Consider the following 17,360-nt stretch of genomic DNA (forward strand, 5'->3'; position numbering starts at 1 on the left):
CTCTCGTTTATTAAGCGCACAATTTCATGTGTGTCTTGGAAAAATAAACTTAATTTCGAAAGCGATTTAATTTCAATTTTTTCGAAGAGCTACAATAAAGGATTTGTAAATCAGATTTTAAAACTACGATAAAAACTTGTAGTTATCTTCTTTAAATTGAGATAAGTCCTATTTATTTACATGTACTACCACACGGTAAATTAAAAATTAAAAACATAACAAGCATGCATTATCTCTGAATTCATAGGTCTAATATTGGTGCAAGATATTTATCGATGGGAGAAAGATCAGCCGAGTTTCTGATGAGAGACACTAAGATATTGATGAAGAATTCTTTAAATCATGAATATGGCTGGTTTTGTCCGTTATAAAGCATAGAAAAAAAGTGTAAACTTATGTCTCATAACATTTAAAAAATATTACATGATTGTATATTTCAACTAAGCCAGACAACATGAACATTAACATCTAACTAGGTTTTTCAATCGATAAGATTGTATATATTAATTGATCTATTGGTCACCCAAAATGTATAATCTATTTAGATTTTCGTTACAATGCATTGTTCAAAATTTAAATTCAGTTTAATTAACTAAAGAGTCAATGAACGAGAAGGCAAATTCAGACTTGTTTTTATTTTCTATGTACAGAATTCCTTTATAGATGAACAGCAGTCATACCGCAAATAGACTGGAAGCCAATGGAACACTTATTTAATATGTAGGACATCTGTGTATAACCCGGCCAGATTTTAACCTCGGCTCGCGCATGAAGTTTGGTATTTTTCCGGTGATAAATTGTTAAAATAAAATTCACAACTTTTCAAAAATGGCACATTGCGTTTGGGAACTTTACTTTCGATTTAACCTTCAACCTCTTCTATTGATTAATGAGCTCGTCCACCAACTGAATCGTCGACGGTGTTGTGCATTCAGTTACGTAACTCATTCCACAAAACACTACAACTATTGAACCCGAGCAAGAATATTTTGATCAATAAAGCTATTTGTTTATTTTCTTTATAGAATTTGGTTTATACATAGAGGACTTAAACGATTTAATGCATGTTTTTATAATACATATTTACAGAAGTGCATGAAAAGTTCCTGCATTATTTTCTTACGCGTAGACTCAATTCATGTGTTTTACGCGTGCCTTCCGGATTGAGACTTCGGCTGACAGTAGACTAATAGACGGGGTCACGTGACTCCGTCTAAAATGAGAGAATAAAAACTTTGATCACAGCTGGACTCTTATTGCTTGTGGTTTCTTTTTATTAATTTACTTATGATATGAATATTTAACATATGTGCTCAAAGTTTCTAATTTTGTACGTAAACCACGACGTTTATTCAAAATTTATTAATATATGACTCATAAAAACCTATTAGAACTATTTAAAGAAAGTAATACTATAAGGCTATGGTCTCAGCTGGACTTTTATTGCTTGGGTTTGTGTTTTTACATCTAATATACAGCTTTAAAAATCAATAAAACATTTGTAATTTTAAAGTAGATTAAATTGGTGTAGCTATACATTTGAAAACCATCAGTGATGCTACTTTACTAAAGGTAATTGTTAAAAACTGTGGTTTACTATGTTTATTTTTACGAAAAAGAAGTATGTTTTAAAAATCAAATATCCGTATTTGAGGTATTTTGTGGTGTAGACACATCAAACATAAGTACAATTTGAGTAATACGCTGTTTCTTTTCAAAGATGTGGAATTTCAAGCTTTAACACAAACAATTTTTCAACGCCGGTTGGTAAACTTATGATTAAATTGCAACTGAATATGTTCGTGCCGTAAAAGTTGTCCAAAGATTTCGGTGATCGCCTTTTTAAAAATATCAAACGGCCTTATAATTTTTTAAGGTATTGAAATATTGAAATTTCACGACTTACACCCATACAGGTACATAATTAGTATTATATTATGAGTATTTATATTTTAACATATTTTTCATTTAAATATAAAAAATATTAAATATACAAATGTACAGCATAACCTTACTTATTAAATTCTGTTATTAGTTGTTTTATCTTGTGCGAAAAATTTCACATATTATAATTTTTCAGGGGGTAAAAATAATAAAACATCTATTAAAACTTCCTTTTTACACGTATTTCTTTAGTTTGTTTTGTTTCTTCTATATTTTTATTTTTCTTGCAGAAGGCTATTTACATCAAAATCAATCTATTCATAAAATACTTTTTTATTTACCATCTTTACTATGATGTAATATTATATTATTCAGAGAGCAGATGTGAAAGTTTTAAACAATGTCCCTATAACTCGGAAAACTCTTAGAAGTAAATGAAAATGAAGTTGTTTGGATTTAGTTCAGCGGTTACAGAGTAAACAAAATTTGAAGGACAACGCAATTGATGACGACAGCAAAAACGACAAAACCAATTGGATAAGGAAAGGGTATTCGGGCCTTTTGATAAGCAAAGCTAAAACGGAAATGGATTTTCATTGGTTAAATACGTTCTCTGACAAATTAATATTTAAAGATGTGACATGTGTTGCCTATAAATATAAATGTGGATCAGGATAAAATCTTAAATCATTATAGTTATCTAACCGAAATGGTCGTCTTAAAAGTTGTTCTACCTTTGATTACTTTCCTCGGAGCGTTCAAACAAGTAAGATTTAACTAATATGTTTGTTGGGTTTTATGTTGTTTTACAAATCATACTTCCCGGAATTCACATAACTTTTGCACAAAACGTTTTCTTTTTATAATTCAGATAACATCGATACAAAAAAACTTTCAATGTAAGACCATTTTGTAAAATATATGCCTCTTCTGACCATTGCTAATATCAGACTTTCCGAAATAAGAAAACCTACTCCTTACTGTTCAGCGATGACAAAGCCTTTTTCGCTTTGCTTTTGTTCTCCTTCAAGGATCTCTTCTTATATAAAATTTTCAAATAATTTTTTTATCTTAGAAATTAAGCCGATTTTAGTTTAAAGCTAAAGTTATATATTGATTAATCATACATCTTTTACAACTTATTTCATTCTGTTGTTTTTTGATGTGTGAACTGAGGCCACGAACAGTATGACTTTACTTTCATTAGAATATACTTTTTGTACTTATGGGGTGAGGGACATACGAAAATAAAAACAAGCCTCTCGCAAATCCATATATTGCTTCCTCGCTATTGATTACTATTGTACCGACCTGATAAAGTTTTTTCAAAACGACCATTGTTGTTTGCAGATTTCCTGCGCTTCTTTCATCTGGTACCATTACATGACTAGTCAACCATTACACCAAGATCATGTTATCTTCCATTACTTCAAAGTTGAAGATGAAGGAATTAGCATGTTTGAAAAATTATATAACGGGTAAAACTATATATATATATATATATATATATATATATATATATATATATATATATATATATATATATATATATATATATATATATATATATATATGCAAAAGGATAGAAATGTCGCTGTAAGAACACAAACCTTAATTACATGTAGTTGATTATTTGAATTGTTATCAAATTTCAAGTTGCAATTAAAATATAACTTTTTCGTTTTATTTTCTGGCATAAATATTCGATTTTAGGACCAAAATATGATTTAAACAAATAAATGTCAATAGACATATTCATCACTTAATGTTAGTCGTTTTTTGACAGGTCGCAGTGTTACACAGATGATAAATATTCTATGAAAGTGGTAGACGGAGAACCAAATTTTACTTTGGAGAAATCGATGAATAACTGTGAGGGTTTTTTTTGCACATTTTAAAATCTTTTCGAATTGATTTAAGGACCAGTTTTATTTTACATTGTGCGTGTTTTTCTGCATTCTAAGAAAATACAGTGCAAGTATACTTCTTATCATTTTTTTTTACGATATTATTAATAAAATACAGATAAAAAAATGATATTTTGAGGAATTTTTTTTTTTTAACGATTTTTCTTTTGCACAATAGGTGAGCGTCGCTAGTGTGCTTTTATAACGTTATGAACTATGAAACTTTGTAAGAACTTACATAAAAAAAAATTTAAAAATCGTAAGCTGATGAAAATCTATCCACAGAATATTGCTATCCTCGGGGATATTTTTCTCATTTTTGAATGAATCCATTACATGTATTCTAATCTAAATTTGTTATAATCGAAACGTAGAGTACAAATTGGTGCATTTTAATATTTTAAGATGGTCACACTGAAAACCGAGCGTAGGATTTAATATTTGTTTACATGCAAGGTAGATAAAATGATATAACTAATCACAATTCAATTTGAGAAGAAGAAAAAAAGCTATTGTAGTATTTTTTAAATCTGCATTCTATTGCGGAAAATGACAATTTCCTATATATTCCAATTTAAATGTACCTGTATTTTGAGATGCCCCTTAAGAGAACCAGACTGTCGATTTTCTTGAAACTTTGGAGATAAACTAGAGTTGGTATGAATTACATATGATTAAAACATCATATATCATTCCAATAAACACTTTTAGTTTGCAAAATACTACCCACGTTTCGAATTCTCCTTGTGTCATATAATATCAGAATCTACAGTGTATGTTTATGCAGCAATTGAAACATTTTTGGGTTTGTCGTTTGTCTAATTTTGTGATTGTCATTATGTGCAATAGTGGGTAAAGCGAAAATTTGATAAAAGAAATTAATAACTAAAACTTCTTAATGAAATTATTCTTTCAGGTCTTATTTGTGCATTTTTCACCCATTCACACTCAATTTATTTTGTAGATTATGTAACATTTTAAGATTCATTATAATTAAATATGCTGTATTTATGCTTTAACGTGTTTTAGATAGAGCGAACTAAAGCTATGCTATTTAGAAATGTTTTACCAATTACATCACTTTTGAATATGTAGGTAAACAACTACGCATAGTCATATTACATAATGAAACTAACGAGGAACCTTATAAAATCGACAATGTGACTGTCCTAAACACCTTCAATCCAACATCAAACGAATGTATTTCCGCATCCGGTTCCTTTCACGTAGTGTTGACCCAGACTCGGAACCCATCAGAGGAAGATCAACAGAAGATATCGGATGGTCTGAAAAATCTTGGCATACACGGACTCAAACTGACAGACCTTTCAGGTTAAAGGACAATTTGAATTAATACTTATTATATTGTTCTCCATTTTTCGTCTTATACAATTTGCTTTTGTCTTGTAAAAATAATTAAACTTATATTCAATGCACAAATGGTTTTTACAAAAATGCAATTAGGATCAATTTTTCAATAATTGTTTTCTGTTTCAGTTTGTCCTGACCCAATCTGAATTGTGCAATTCAGAGAAACTGTCTGGAAATTGAATAAATGGTATAAAATTTATTTACCTTTGCGTTTGCTGACATAATTTTGGATTTTGTATTCTTATAATAGTTTTAGGAGGCTGGATAGTCAACAAATTATCCATCTAATATACCTAAAACCCTTTAGTCAAAAAATGACAATAACAAACCGTGAACCGTCTCAAAAATCCATTAAACGAAATACAAATTCAAAGCAGAGCAACACGGACCTCCAAATAGATAAAGGTAGGATCAGGTGCCTAGTAGGATTGAGCATCCTCTGCTGACCGGTTACACTCGTCGCGTGCTCCTTGTCACAATTGGGCATGTCGTAATCGAGGTAAATGTCAAAATTGGGAAAATATCATAATAGGGAAAAAACGAAACGTTGATGATTTGGTTTGTTTGTGATAATCAAAATACAAACCTTGAGACAACACGGACCTCCATTACACTGGAGGTAGGATCAGGTGCCTAGGAGGAGTGAGCATCCTCTGCTGACCGGCCATACCCGCCGTGCGCTCTTTGTCGTAATCGGTATAAAACAGGACTATTAAGAGTCTCGTTTGCAGTCATCTTTTCGTACGTTCTATGGTGGATACAACGCCCTTGTCAGCAAATACAATCTTCCAGTGGGTCGCATGCTGACTGACGTTTTTCATACTAATTGTTAGACCATAATTAATCACCTATTTGTCTCTGGACTTTTCCGTTTTTCCCCCCGATTACGACAAAGAGCACACGGCGGGCGTGATCATTCAGCAGAGGATGCTTACTCCTCCTAGGCATCTGATCCTATCTCTATCTATTTGAAGGTCCGCGTTTCGTATCATGCCTATCCAAAAAATTCATTAAAACACATTCTTCAAAATTACCGCTTTAGACTCTTAAAATCATAAAAATGCAAAATAAAAACAATAACTATTTTTAGCTCACCTGAACCGAAGGTTCAAGTGAGCTTTTCTGATCACCCGTTGTCCGTCGTCCGTCCGTCCGTCCGTCTGTCCGTCCGTCTGTAAACTTTTCACATTTTCAACTTCTTCTCAAAAACCACTGGGCCAAATTTAACCAAATTTGGTACAAAGCATCCTTATGGAAAGGGGATTATAAATTGTTAAAATAAAGGGCACAGCCCTTTTCAAAAGGGAGATAATTGCGAAACAGTGAGTATAGGGTGCATGTCTTTAAAAATCTTCTTCTCAAGAACCACTGCACCAGAAATGCCAATATTTACACAAAAGCTTGTATATATAGTGAAGATTCTAAATTGTAAAAATCGTGACCCTCGGACCAAAACTGGGGCCCCAGGCGGGGTTCAAAGTTTAACATAGAAATACATAGGAAAATGTTTAAAAAATCTTTTTCTCAAGAACCACTGCACCAGAAATGCCAATATTTACACAAAAGCTTGTATATATAGTGAAGATTCTAAATTGTAAAAATCGTGACCCTCGGACCAAAACTGGGGCCCCAGGCGGGGTTCAAAGTTTAACATATATAGAAATACATAGGAAAATGTTTAAAAAATCTTCTTCTCAAGAACCACTGCACCAGAAATGCCAATATTTACACAAAAGCTTGTATATATAGTGAAGATTCTAAATTGTAAAAATCGTGACCCTCGGACCAAAACTGGGGCCCCAGGCGGGGTTCAAAGTTTAACATAGAAATACATAGGAAAATGTTTAAAAAATCTTCTTCTCAAGAACCACTGCACCAGAAATGCCAATATTTACACAAAAGCTTGTATGTATAATGAAGATTCTAAATTGTAAAAATCGTGACCCTCGGACCAAAACTGGGGCCCCAGGCGGGGATCAAAATTTAACATAGAACTACATATGAAAAATGTTTAAAAATTTTCTTCTCAAGAACCACTTCACCAAAAATGCCAATACATACACAAAAGGTTGTATATATAGTGAAGATTGTAAAAATCGTGACCCCCGAACAAAAGTGGGGCCCCAGGAGGGGTTTAAATTTTAACATATATAGGAAAATGTTTTAAAATCTTCTCAAGAACCATCGTGCAACTGTTTGGGATATTACTATGCATACATGTACATCCTTAAATAATGTAGATTCAAAAAATTGTAACTCCCGGACAATTGATGGGCACCAAGAGGGGTTCAAAATCTAAACATTTTAAAAAACAAAGGAAAAGTTTAAAAATTTTTTCTCAAGAACTACAATGTTTTAGTTAGTGGAATATCTATGCATGCATCCTTCGCTTATGTAGATTCCTAATTCGTAAAATCGTGACCCCCCGACCAATAATGGGGCCCCAAGATGGGGTCAAAGTTTATTATAGAAATATAAAGGTAACAGGTTAAAAAATCTTCTTCTCGAGAACTACAATGCTTCAATTTGTGAGATTACTATCATGCATACAACCTTGGATAATAAAGGTTCGACAGTTTTAAAATAGTGACCCCTGGACTAATACTAGGGACCCAAGATGGGTTTAAAGTTAAATGTAGAAGTACCGGTATATATGGAAAATGTTTAAAAATCTTCTTTTCGAGAACTACAATGCATCAATTTGTCAGATAACTACGTAAGCACCCTCAAATAGTGTAGATTCGAAATTATAAAAGCCGTGACCTCAATCTAATACTGGGGCCCCAAGAGGTGTTCAAAGTTTAGCATAGAAATATAGAGGGAAAATGTTGAAAAATCTTTTTCTAGGGAACTATAATGCTTCAGCTTGTGAGATAACTATGCAAGCATCCTTAAATAATGTAGATTCCAAATAATTAAAACTTTAGCACTGGACTAATACTGTGGCCCCAAAAGGGGTTCAAAGTTTAACATAGAAAGATATATTGAAAATGTTTTTAAAAAGTTCTTCTCGAGAACTATAATGCTACAGTTTGTGAGATTACTATGCAAGGATCCTCAAATTGTGTAAACTCTAATGTAGTGACCAAGAGTTATCTTTCTTAATGTTCTGTACAGTCTGAGAGTTATTCCTCTTGAAGTGGAACTCTTCTTCGTTCAGTTTTTCAGGTTGTGTACGTGCGGTCCCACCGCAGTGCTACACATTTTCATTCCTATGTTACTATTTATGTTGTTCAAGCCAACCATAAACCTCGGACCATTACTGGGTCCCCAGAAAGGGGTTCAATGTTTAAAATAGAAAAAACATATGCTACGAAATGTAATGTTACAAGGAACTGCTGTTCAGGTGAGCGATGTGGCCCATGGGCCTCTTGTTTTTTACTGCGAGGGTGTGTTCTTTAGCTTCACGACCTCTTTCTTATCATTTAATTGGGGATACTGTAATAAGCAGTGCAACTATCCTCTTTTTAGAATTATTTTTTAAATGTCTCTCTGTTACAAAAAATAAAATAAATCCAGATTCCTGCAGTCACTTTTAAGCAGTATTTATGACAATGACTTCTTAAGAGCCGTAAAGTACGGGGGGGGGGGGGTCTAACAAATAAAAATGTTTGATGTCATAGATAAAATACATCAAAGCATCATGAAATCAAATCAGTTATGTAATTATGTAAAAATATGCAGTTATGTAAAACAGAATTAGCAAATCAAAGCAGCAAAACAATGATATCCACGTGATCAGTGTCTTGCATATCCTTAAATTTGGTAGAAATCATCATTATGGATAGGAATATATAAACTGTTTACATTTAATACCAATTTCTTTGCAAAAATGAAACTTGCCAGTGCTTTATGAACTTAGGTATGCGATGTGGTCCACGCGTATCTTGTTTTTATTTTCTTAATCAATGTCAGGGGGTTTGATGAACTTTTAGAATGAATCTATGCATGATAAAGATATAGTCTGTTTTATTTAATCTTCATAATTTTTATTTATTTATGCGTGGTTTTTTTTTGACCAACTGATAAAGAAATTTTTCCGGCACAAAATTGATTTATCAAAAACATTTTATATTAGAAACCAACCCTTTTCAACAGCTTTGACCGTTTTTCAAACACCACCAAGATCATGAAATAAGAGGCACAGGGGTCACATCGCTCAGCGGAGCAACACTTTACAAATATGTAAAATATTGTTCCCACGTTGTGGCCCCATCCTACCTCTGGGTTGTCAAGATTTGAACACACTAGAATCAAAACTACATAGAGATCTTTACACATAAGTTTCAACCGGTTCTTGGTAAAAATATTTTAAACGATTTTCACGATATACTACTATGTAACAGTTTGACCACCTCCCCCATCTCTGTGACCCCAACCTACCCCAAGGGTCGTGATATAACGTAATGTTAATACAACAATGCATATAAAGTTTCATCAATTCCTATTTATCTCACTTGAAATAGGGTGTAATCCTTCTTTCGTACACACTTGAATTTCCTTGCCCAAAGGTGATCTGTGCCAATTTGATTGAATTAGACCTAGTGATTCTGTAGGAGAAGAAGTAAATTCGAACAGTTAACAACGACGACAACAACGATGATGACTACGTCAGGATGGTTGTAATGCCTAACAATGGAGTAAACTTTTCATAATTTTGGTTTCATCATTTATTCTGGGTGATGTTATTTCATATTAAATAGTTTGTAGTAGGGAAAAATCGTCAATGCAAGTATAATTCATGAACAATATCGAGTCTACTCTTTCATCCCCGATAAACAGAATTTTGTTTTATAGTGTCTTGTATCTCGAAATAATTCTAATGTGTTTCTCGTTAAGATGACAACCACACCGGTACCCCGATACAATACGTCAGTGTCTTGTTATAAGGAAGGATTTTTTTTCTAAGATATACCCCCTTCTCTCCGGTACTTTCTGTAAACTGCAATACAGATTACAATATTGTAAAGACTATTTCACAAATATTAAAAAAAATTGTACTGAAAAACACTAATCTATAAGGGGGTCATTATCCTACAGGGGTCAATTTTCTTCATGAAGAGTGGGCTCATTTTTATAAAAATGACAGTTTGATCGCTATGAACAATTGTTTTATGCTTAAAACAAATCATGAGAGAGAGAGAGAGAGAGAGAGAGAGAGAGAGAGAGAGAGAGAGAGAGAGAGAGAGAGAGAGAGAGAGAGAGAGAGATCAGCTTGAAAAACCGGCATATTAAACCAATGTAAACTAAAACATGGCATGCGCCTTGTTGACAAGTAAAGAATTGTGAGCTCTGTATTTCGCTGATAATTCTACGACTGACACTCAAATTCTAGTACTAGTATATCTCTAGAAATCTTTTCTAAAGCATTGTTATCAATAAAAAAATGTTAAAAAATGTTTAAAGGTGAATGTCAGTAGCCAGTATTTGCATGCTACAATATTATTAGATAAATACTTTATGATGACTGTCAATATCCAGTGCTTTCTGGTAGCAATGTAATTAAAAATGTTTACAAATAATTATCTAATTAAGACAAAAATTTTTTTTTAGATAATTATTTTAGCCATGAATTGACTTTATCGAATGCTAACTGAGTTTGTCCGACTAATATAATTTAATACAATAGATTTTGCTGATAAATATAGATTCACATTTTTTATTTATAATTTACAATCGTACACTATAGTTAAGAGTTGTTAATTATAGTTTCACAAATTGTGACTCTATATTTATCAGCAAAATCTATTGTTAACGTGTATTGTATTTCCAGACAGAAAAACATAGATTTGCATTTGTAAACTATAGTTTACAGATGTGAAATATAGATTAACGTCGGTTACTATATAGTTTAGGATCCGTAAACTATAGTTAACAGCCGATAAACCTAGTTTATCGACAGTGAAACTATGTTTAGCTCATTTTTGTGAATTTGGCGTGCCATACATATCTACGTATTAATTTGCCCTTACCTATCCAATCTTTATGTTTAAAGTACAGAACAGGCTTCATATACGTAGAAACATTTTGATTATCGGATTCAAAAGCAGTTAAAATTTTTAAGAAAATTCAAAGTAGGTATACATAAATCTATATTACGTCATCAAATCGGACATGTGGATTTGATCACCAGCTTGACTGTAATGATCGCCCAATAATAGTCAGAGAATTAATCTTTATTGTCTAAATATTAATATCAACTCAACTTTCTCCTTTGTTTCTCAAGGAAACCAATTATGATTCAGAGTTCAGTAGAAACTTACATGACCGAAAGCTGCATGATCCAGTTTTAACGATCGATTGAAGCTATTATCAACCTAAAAATGCACAAACTCCTCGACACAACGGCTAGACTCAAATTCCATAAATAGAAAAACTTGCTTTTTCTCCTATTTAGCAAACTGATATACATCAAAATTAATTGAATAAATTCTACTTACTTTTTAACATTAATTGAATAATTTATTAAACAAAACATAAAGATTCAATTATTAAATGCTTTATTTGATAATTTCATTTGATTATGAAGACATATATTGGATATTGGAGAGAAAAAAATTACATAACCCACGTGTGGCATTTGTGAACTTATTCATGTATGAATTAACTATGATTTGACGTCAAAAGGTGCGAATAGTGCACGGACTACATCTCTCAGGTTCCCTAGTCGAGTATGGATGTATCTTGGTGCATGACAAAGGCAACATGAACCCACCTGAATGGACCCATGTTTATGTATATAGGTTGGCAATAAACACTATAGTATATTGGCACCCAACGTGGGTCACGAGATTCACGGCTGGGTTGGTAGTCGTCAGTTTTACTCGTTTTTGACTTGCATTGGTTTGCTAGTTTTGACGCCTTTATTGTTGGCCAGAAAAATGTAGTTTGTTAGCTATTTTTATGAGCATAAGTTTACAATGTCGGAAGATATTGCTTGGTCAGTTATATTGTCAGTTAGTACCAGCACAGTCACTTTGGGTGAGGGTTGTACGACTACAGGCCACAATCTTATCAATTCCAGCGGGCATATGGATAGGAACGGGCCGCTTGTAGTGTCATCTACCACTGTTATGTCAGGGCACACCCAGAGTGTGCAGGGAGTGTGCCTTTTGTTCCCGTTGTGAAAGAGGGATGTTTTTGTAAGAAGTTTGCTTCGTTCAGTTGTACTTCAAGTAGCGAGGATATGATCAATTATAATGTTAAATCGCTTAAAGGGGAAGGAAACTAAAAATATGTTGTACATAAATTAATTATTATCTACTATAATTGTAAATCGTATTTATTTTCATAAAAAAAACCTCGGAACAATGCATAAATCAAGAAAATTGATCGCTTAATTTAGAATTTCCCGCCGCTATGGGAGCTGCCATTGAACCTCAATATATGACGTCACGCCATCGATTCCGGTTTGTTTTATCAACAAAGCATCAGTATATAATCAAATCATGATATTCGTTCTAATTGAAAAATTGAAACGATATCGACTTGAGACCGCTTTTTTACCTTTAACTTTCCACTAAAATACAAACCAACCTCAAACGGAGTATGTTCGTTGAAATCAAAAAACGGAGAATAGTGTCGGGGACGGAGGAATCTCAGCGTAGATGCCACGTCTGCCGTCGTTATTTCGACATGATAATTCTGACCTTAGAGAATCATCCCGATTACAAATTATAACATACTTATTTTGTACGCGAAGAATTTGACTTGGAAAAAAAATTTACTCGAGGCTGTTTTCAACTTTGAATGATAGCAGATTTACTCGAAGCTGTTTTCAACTTAGTAGTAGATTAATAACTGTCATTTATTTCAATAAAATGCAAATATTTATGCATGCATGTATTTATTCTTTAGATTGACGTGTGAACCTTAACATTATTAATTTTCTTCAGTCGATTACTCGAGTAACAGAAAGGCACAACTTAGCGTTTTATTCAGCGCACTGTGTACATTGTGTATGTAATTGAAACCAAACCGGAATATACGGTATGTCGTCAAAAAAATTTTTTAAATTAAATTTAAAGAGTTCTACATCATATCAGCCTCCAGTAAATACAATTTCTTTAACTTAAAACATGCATTAAAGTTTAATTATGTAGTTTATTTTCAAAGCAGCATGACTACATGTAATAAATTAAACTACTTTATTAATATAAATTGAATATGTGCTTGACTAAATTTCTTTCCCCTTTTAAAAACTTGCAAGTCAGTGTGTCAGAATTTGTTTCACCTAGCAGTCATGCAAGAGCCCATGTAACTTTTTTGCTCTGTGCTAGGGCAGGTGCAGACTTTTAGTAGTACCCCTTTTACAAATAAAGGACATTCAGTGTATATGGGAGGTGCCCAAGGTAACGTGAATAAAGACTGCATCTGTTTATCAACCTACCTCAAGCTCTTGATGTCCTCTTCCAGACCTCTATGCCTGGCGGGCCTTCATGCAATCCTGAAGGTAGTAATATGGTTGTTTCTGAGGGCTTACCAAGGGTCTACACTTTTCATGGATGTATGGTGTTAGGTACTGTTGCCATTGCCCTGTTAGTGGCATCTTGATGTCCTGGCCTCCAAATCCTTGCCTGTCGATTGCAAGTACTCAGATAGCGGTGCAAACTGTATCCTTTAACAGAAGACGATGGTTCAACAACCTCAAATCTGCCCTACGCCTGCACTCCTGTCAGCCATTTTAAAAAAGAAAGAAGGGAAGATGGAGTATATGCAGCCAACCTACACGATTGGTGTTTCCTAGTTGCTCAACCCTGATGACTCGCACAGCTGTACACGCGAGCCCGGGGATATACAGAGTGAACAGCCAAGAAGCAAACCTACAGGGACCTGACGTATGACAGAACACTGGAAGTCATTTCTGTTTAAGTTTGAGCGATTATTCCATAATCAGCAACAATCTGAAGTAGAGCAGCATGACCAGTTCTGCTTATCCCTTAAAGGATCAGCGAGTCACTACTAAAACAAACCAGAAAATCAGCCTTAGGGACATCTTGTGTTCGGCAGGCAGTTAAGATTGTTCGGATTTTTTTCTGATTCACCCGCTAAACATCCAGTCTGCAACTTAGCACAGCAGAGAGTCCCTGTTCCAGTGGGCTGACAGAATCCTTACTCTGGTCACTTCTACTTTTCCAGGTCCGCTGGATGTGCATGTCTAAGCCATACCTAGCCTGTGCTTTGGAGCAGAGGACCAAAACGCTGGCCGTGTGCCCTTGATGGATATTACTGCTGTTCATATATTAGTAATGAGTAAATATACATTTTTAAGGTACGTTTTGAAAAAAAAAATTAAAATACATTTAAGCATTAGCCTGAATTGGACATATTATCATCAATCAATCCGACCAATATATAACTTTCGCTGATTTCATATCCTTAGTTCTTCAGCATAAGTTAACAAATATCGTCTGACTAAATAACAACCTTAGGTATGAATTCAATTGTTGATTGATTATAAACATAGAGATATTAAAAATCAACGAATGTCACAATGAAAAAACAAGGGACATGGCTATTGAATAATTTTAATATTTCTTGCAATTTAAAAATAACAGCTTCAATACTTACTCTGTCAAGGTTATTATGCATCTTTTGTATATGATCTTGCAAATTTTACAAACACAAAAGCTGAACTTCACTAAAGTTAATAACTAATTCAAAAAACATATTGACGATTCTATGTGAAATGAAAATAAATAATTTTTGTCTATACCGATTAAAATATAATCCTCTAAACTCTGTGTTCAAATGCAATATCTCACTAAGATACCTACAAGTCTATGATCTTTGGTTCCATAACATGACCAGTCACCCCTGAATCAAGGGCAATGGTCTTTAGTTTATTCAGCGTTAGCAAACACGGGGAAGATACTATCTTTGAAGCACGATTCTACGGGTAAAAATTATTCCTGAATTGCAATTAAATTTGAATTTTATATTTATAAAGGTTATCCTAGATAGCTTCCAATACATAATATATTGCTATTACAGATGGTGATGATAGAAATTAAAAATAATTATTTACTTTTGATTAAATTGCTATCATTGTAAACAGATATTGGATATGTTTATAAGTTAAATAAAACACGGTTATACATATGCAAGCACGACAGAATAAAATATCCATGTGTCTTTACCGAGTATATGTCAATTATTTTACGTTCATGCAGCATCAAGTGGGGTTTTTTTGTCTTAGAATATTTGCTGGAAGTGGTTGCCGAACAACCAAAAACCAAAATTAACGGTAGAGCAATCGTTTGGTAAATTTTCTGTGTTTTATATCCAGAAACTCTCATTCATACCAAAGGACATCCTTACATTATGACAGGTTCAGATTGAATTCGTTTCTCATATTCAGCAACTGATTTTGATGCATGGTTACATTCATTCATGTACCGGTATATCCCACGTCTATATTTTGGTATTATGTGTAATATGTATTTTCAATAGTTTTCATTTTAAGGAATTGTTGCAGTTATAGACAATTTGCATAACTGTTCTGTGCATTGAAACATACTTTTCTGTTACATACCTTGCATTGTACTATAACATTTGTATAAATCTATTTACACATGTTGTTTATAATGTCATAATATGTCCGTTTTTAGCAAATAAAGAGAGAAAGATAATATTAACAATAGGTTAATGATAATTAAAATACAAAACGTGCAATTATTCTATTCCGAAACTAAAATGAAAACACGGAACAATTATCATGTAAAAATGGTTTAATTCAAATCAAGTAACATTAAGTTCTGTTGAACGCAAAAGTAACATGTAACAAAAGTATCCACATCATGAAAATCACATAGTGTATAGGCTTATATAACTACAATGACTTAGTTTCATATTATACAATTATCCCACTGATACTTTCCCATCACTATCAATACTTCAGTGTGAGCAATATGTCCATGGTGAAATAGTTACGTTGAAAAGTGAAAATGTATATCTGATTACGACCGGTTAAGACAAAGAAAACCTTGTATTTGTATTATTGTAAGACAAAGTTTCTGTCAACAAAGCTATAATTGGACTAATGTATAGAATTCAAGTATTCCAATGAAACAAATATATTTGATATGAACTTGGCAACAAAATTTTAAATGTTGCATTCTTTGTTGCATTGTATGCCGAACAGGGAATATGAATACCAGGAATATCTATACACAGCTATGAAAAGAAAGAAATCGGAATTATATGCACCAAAAGCTACTTTTCTCAAGTTTGCGTTTGCAACGTTAAATAATATCCCATAGATAAACGCCAAAAATATCTAATACAAAAGTTGGAGGACAAACCAAAATATTTTTGTGTCAGGCAGTTTACATACAGTTAAGACTTTATAATCCATACTGTAAAACATAAAATTTATATCTAAATATTTATATACTAGTCTCTAATTCTGGTTATAACACTTTATTTGATTGGCAAAATATATTCATCAAAATTGTCATTAATAACTTGCTAAGAAGAACACAAAGTTTACAATACGTCCAAAACTTGTAAATCTGATTTAATATTATTCAAATTAATGCGTCTTACTGTTTGAGTTTACTTGTAGAAAAGTATATCAACAAGAATGAACCCAAATTTTACTTATGTTATTCAATGGAAAATGGTACTGTTTACGCGTTTTTTATTAACCGATATTCTGATTAAACAGCCTAAGGTCAGACGACACGTTCCTCAATTTTAGATAACTTTTTCCAGGAATTTGTTAATGGTTTACTACTACTTTGACAAGCTTTCTTGCAAAAAATTAGGGTACCTTACCAGGCATTTCTGCAAAATACTAGAGTATGCAATATCCTATATAATCTTCTTGAAAATACGCTTGAATTGCTGATATAAAAATAAATACATCTACAGCACAGAGAAATTCAATATCTCCGCCGGGGCGGGGCTTTGAACTCACGACCTCTAGAACCTATACGCTTTTGGCAGTGAGCGGCCACGGTTCTCACCACTCGACCATCTAGACATATAACCTAAACCAAGTAAATTTTGATCATTTTTAACGTAATTATAAAATTAATATTTTTTATTGGAACTCTTTATTACGAGGAGATACAAAAAAGATTTTTGAGGAACGTGTCGTCTGACCTTAAGTTATCTCAATTACCTAAGAGTAAGATGATCCACAAACTTGTTACTGATTTAAACGGTAAAGATGTTTTTGAAAGTTTTGTAAGA

The 17,360-nt window shown here is 33.0% G+C and overlaps 1 protein-coding gene across 1 annotated transcript; it reads left to right on the forward strand.

Annotated features, from left to right (window-relative positions):
- Positions 1-1,556: 1,556 nt before the first annotated feature.
- On the forward strand, positions 1,557-5,361 carry LOC105321581 (uncharacterized). Its single transcript, XM_034467487.2, has 6 exons — positions 1,557-1,572; positions 2,260-2,650; positions 3,235-3,362; positions 3,671-3,756; positions 4,887-5,123; positions 5,289-5,361. Exons 2-6 carry the CDS (start codon positions 2,594-2,596, stop codon positions 5,306-5,308), a joined length of 528 nt encoding a protein of 175 aa, XP_034323378.1. The 5' UTR covers positions 1,557-1,572; positions 2,260-2,593; the 3' UTR covers positions 5,309-5,361.
- Positions 5,362-17,360: the final 11,999 nt, after the last annotated feature.

The sequence above is a fragment of the Magallana gigas genome, chromosome 6 (assembly GCF_963853765.1).
Source record: "Magallana gigas chromosome 6, xbMagGiga1.1, whole genome shotgun sequence".
Lineage (NCBI taxonomy): Eukaryota > Metazoa > Mollusca > Bivalvia > Ostreida > Ostreidae > Magallana > Magallana gigas.

Bases quoted from the DNA above. Each gene is read 5' to 3' on its own strand.
- LOC105321581 (XM_034467487.2), top strand. From the start codon at position 2,594: ATGGTCGTCTTAAAAGTTGTTCTACCTTTGATTACTTTCCTCGGAGCG. The intron at 2,651-3,234 runs GTAAGATTTAAC...TGTTGTTTGCAG, and splicing joins TCCTCGGAGCGTTCAAACAA to ATTTCCTGCGCTTCTTTCAT. The intron at 5,124-5,288 runs GTTAAAGGACAA...TTTCTGTTTCAG, and splicing joins CAAACTGACAGACCTTTCAG to TTTGTCCTGACCCAATCTGA.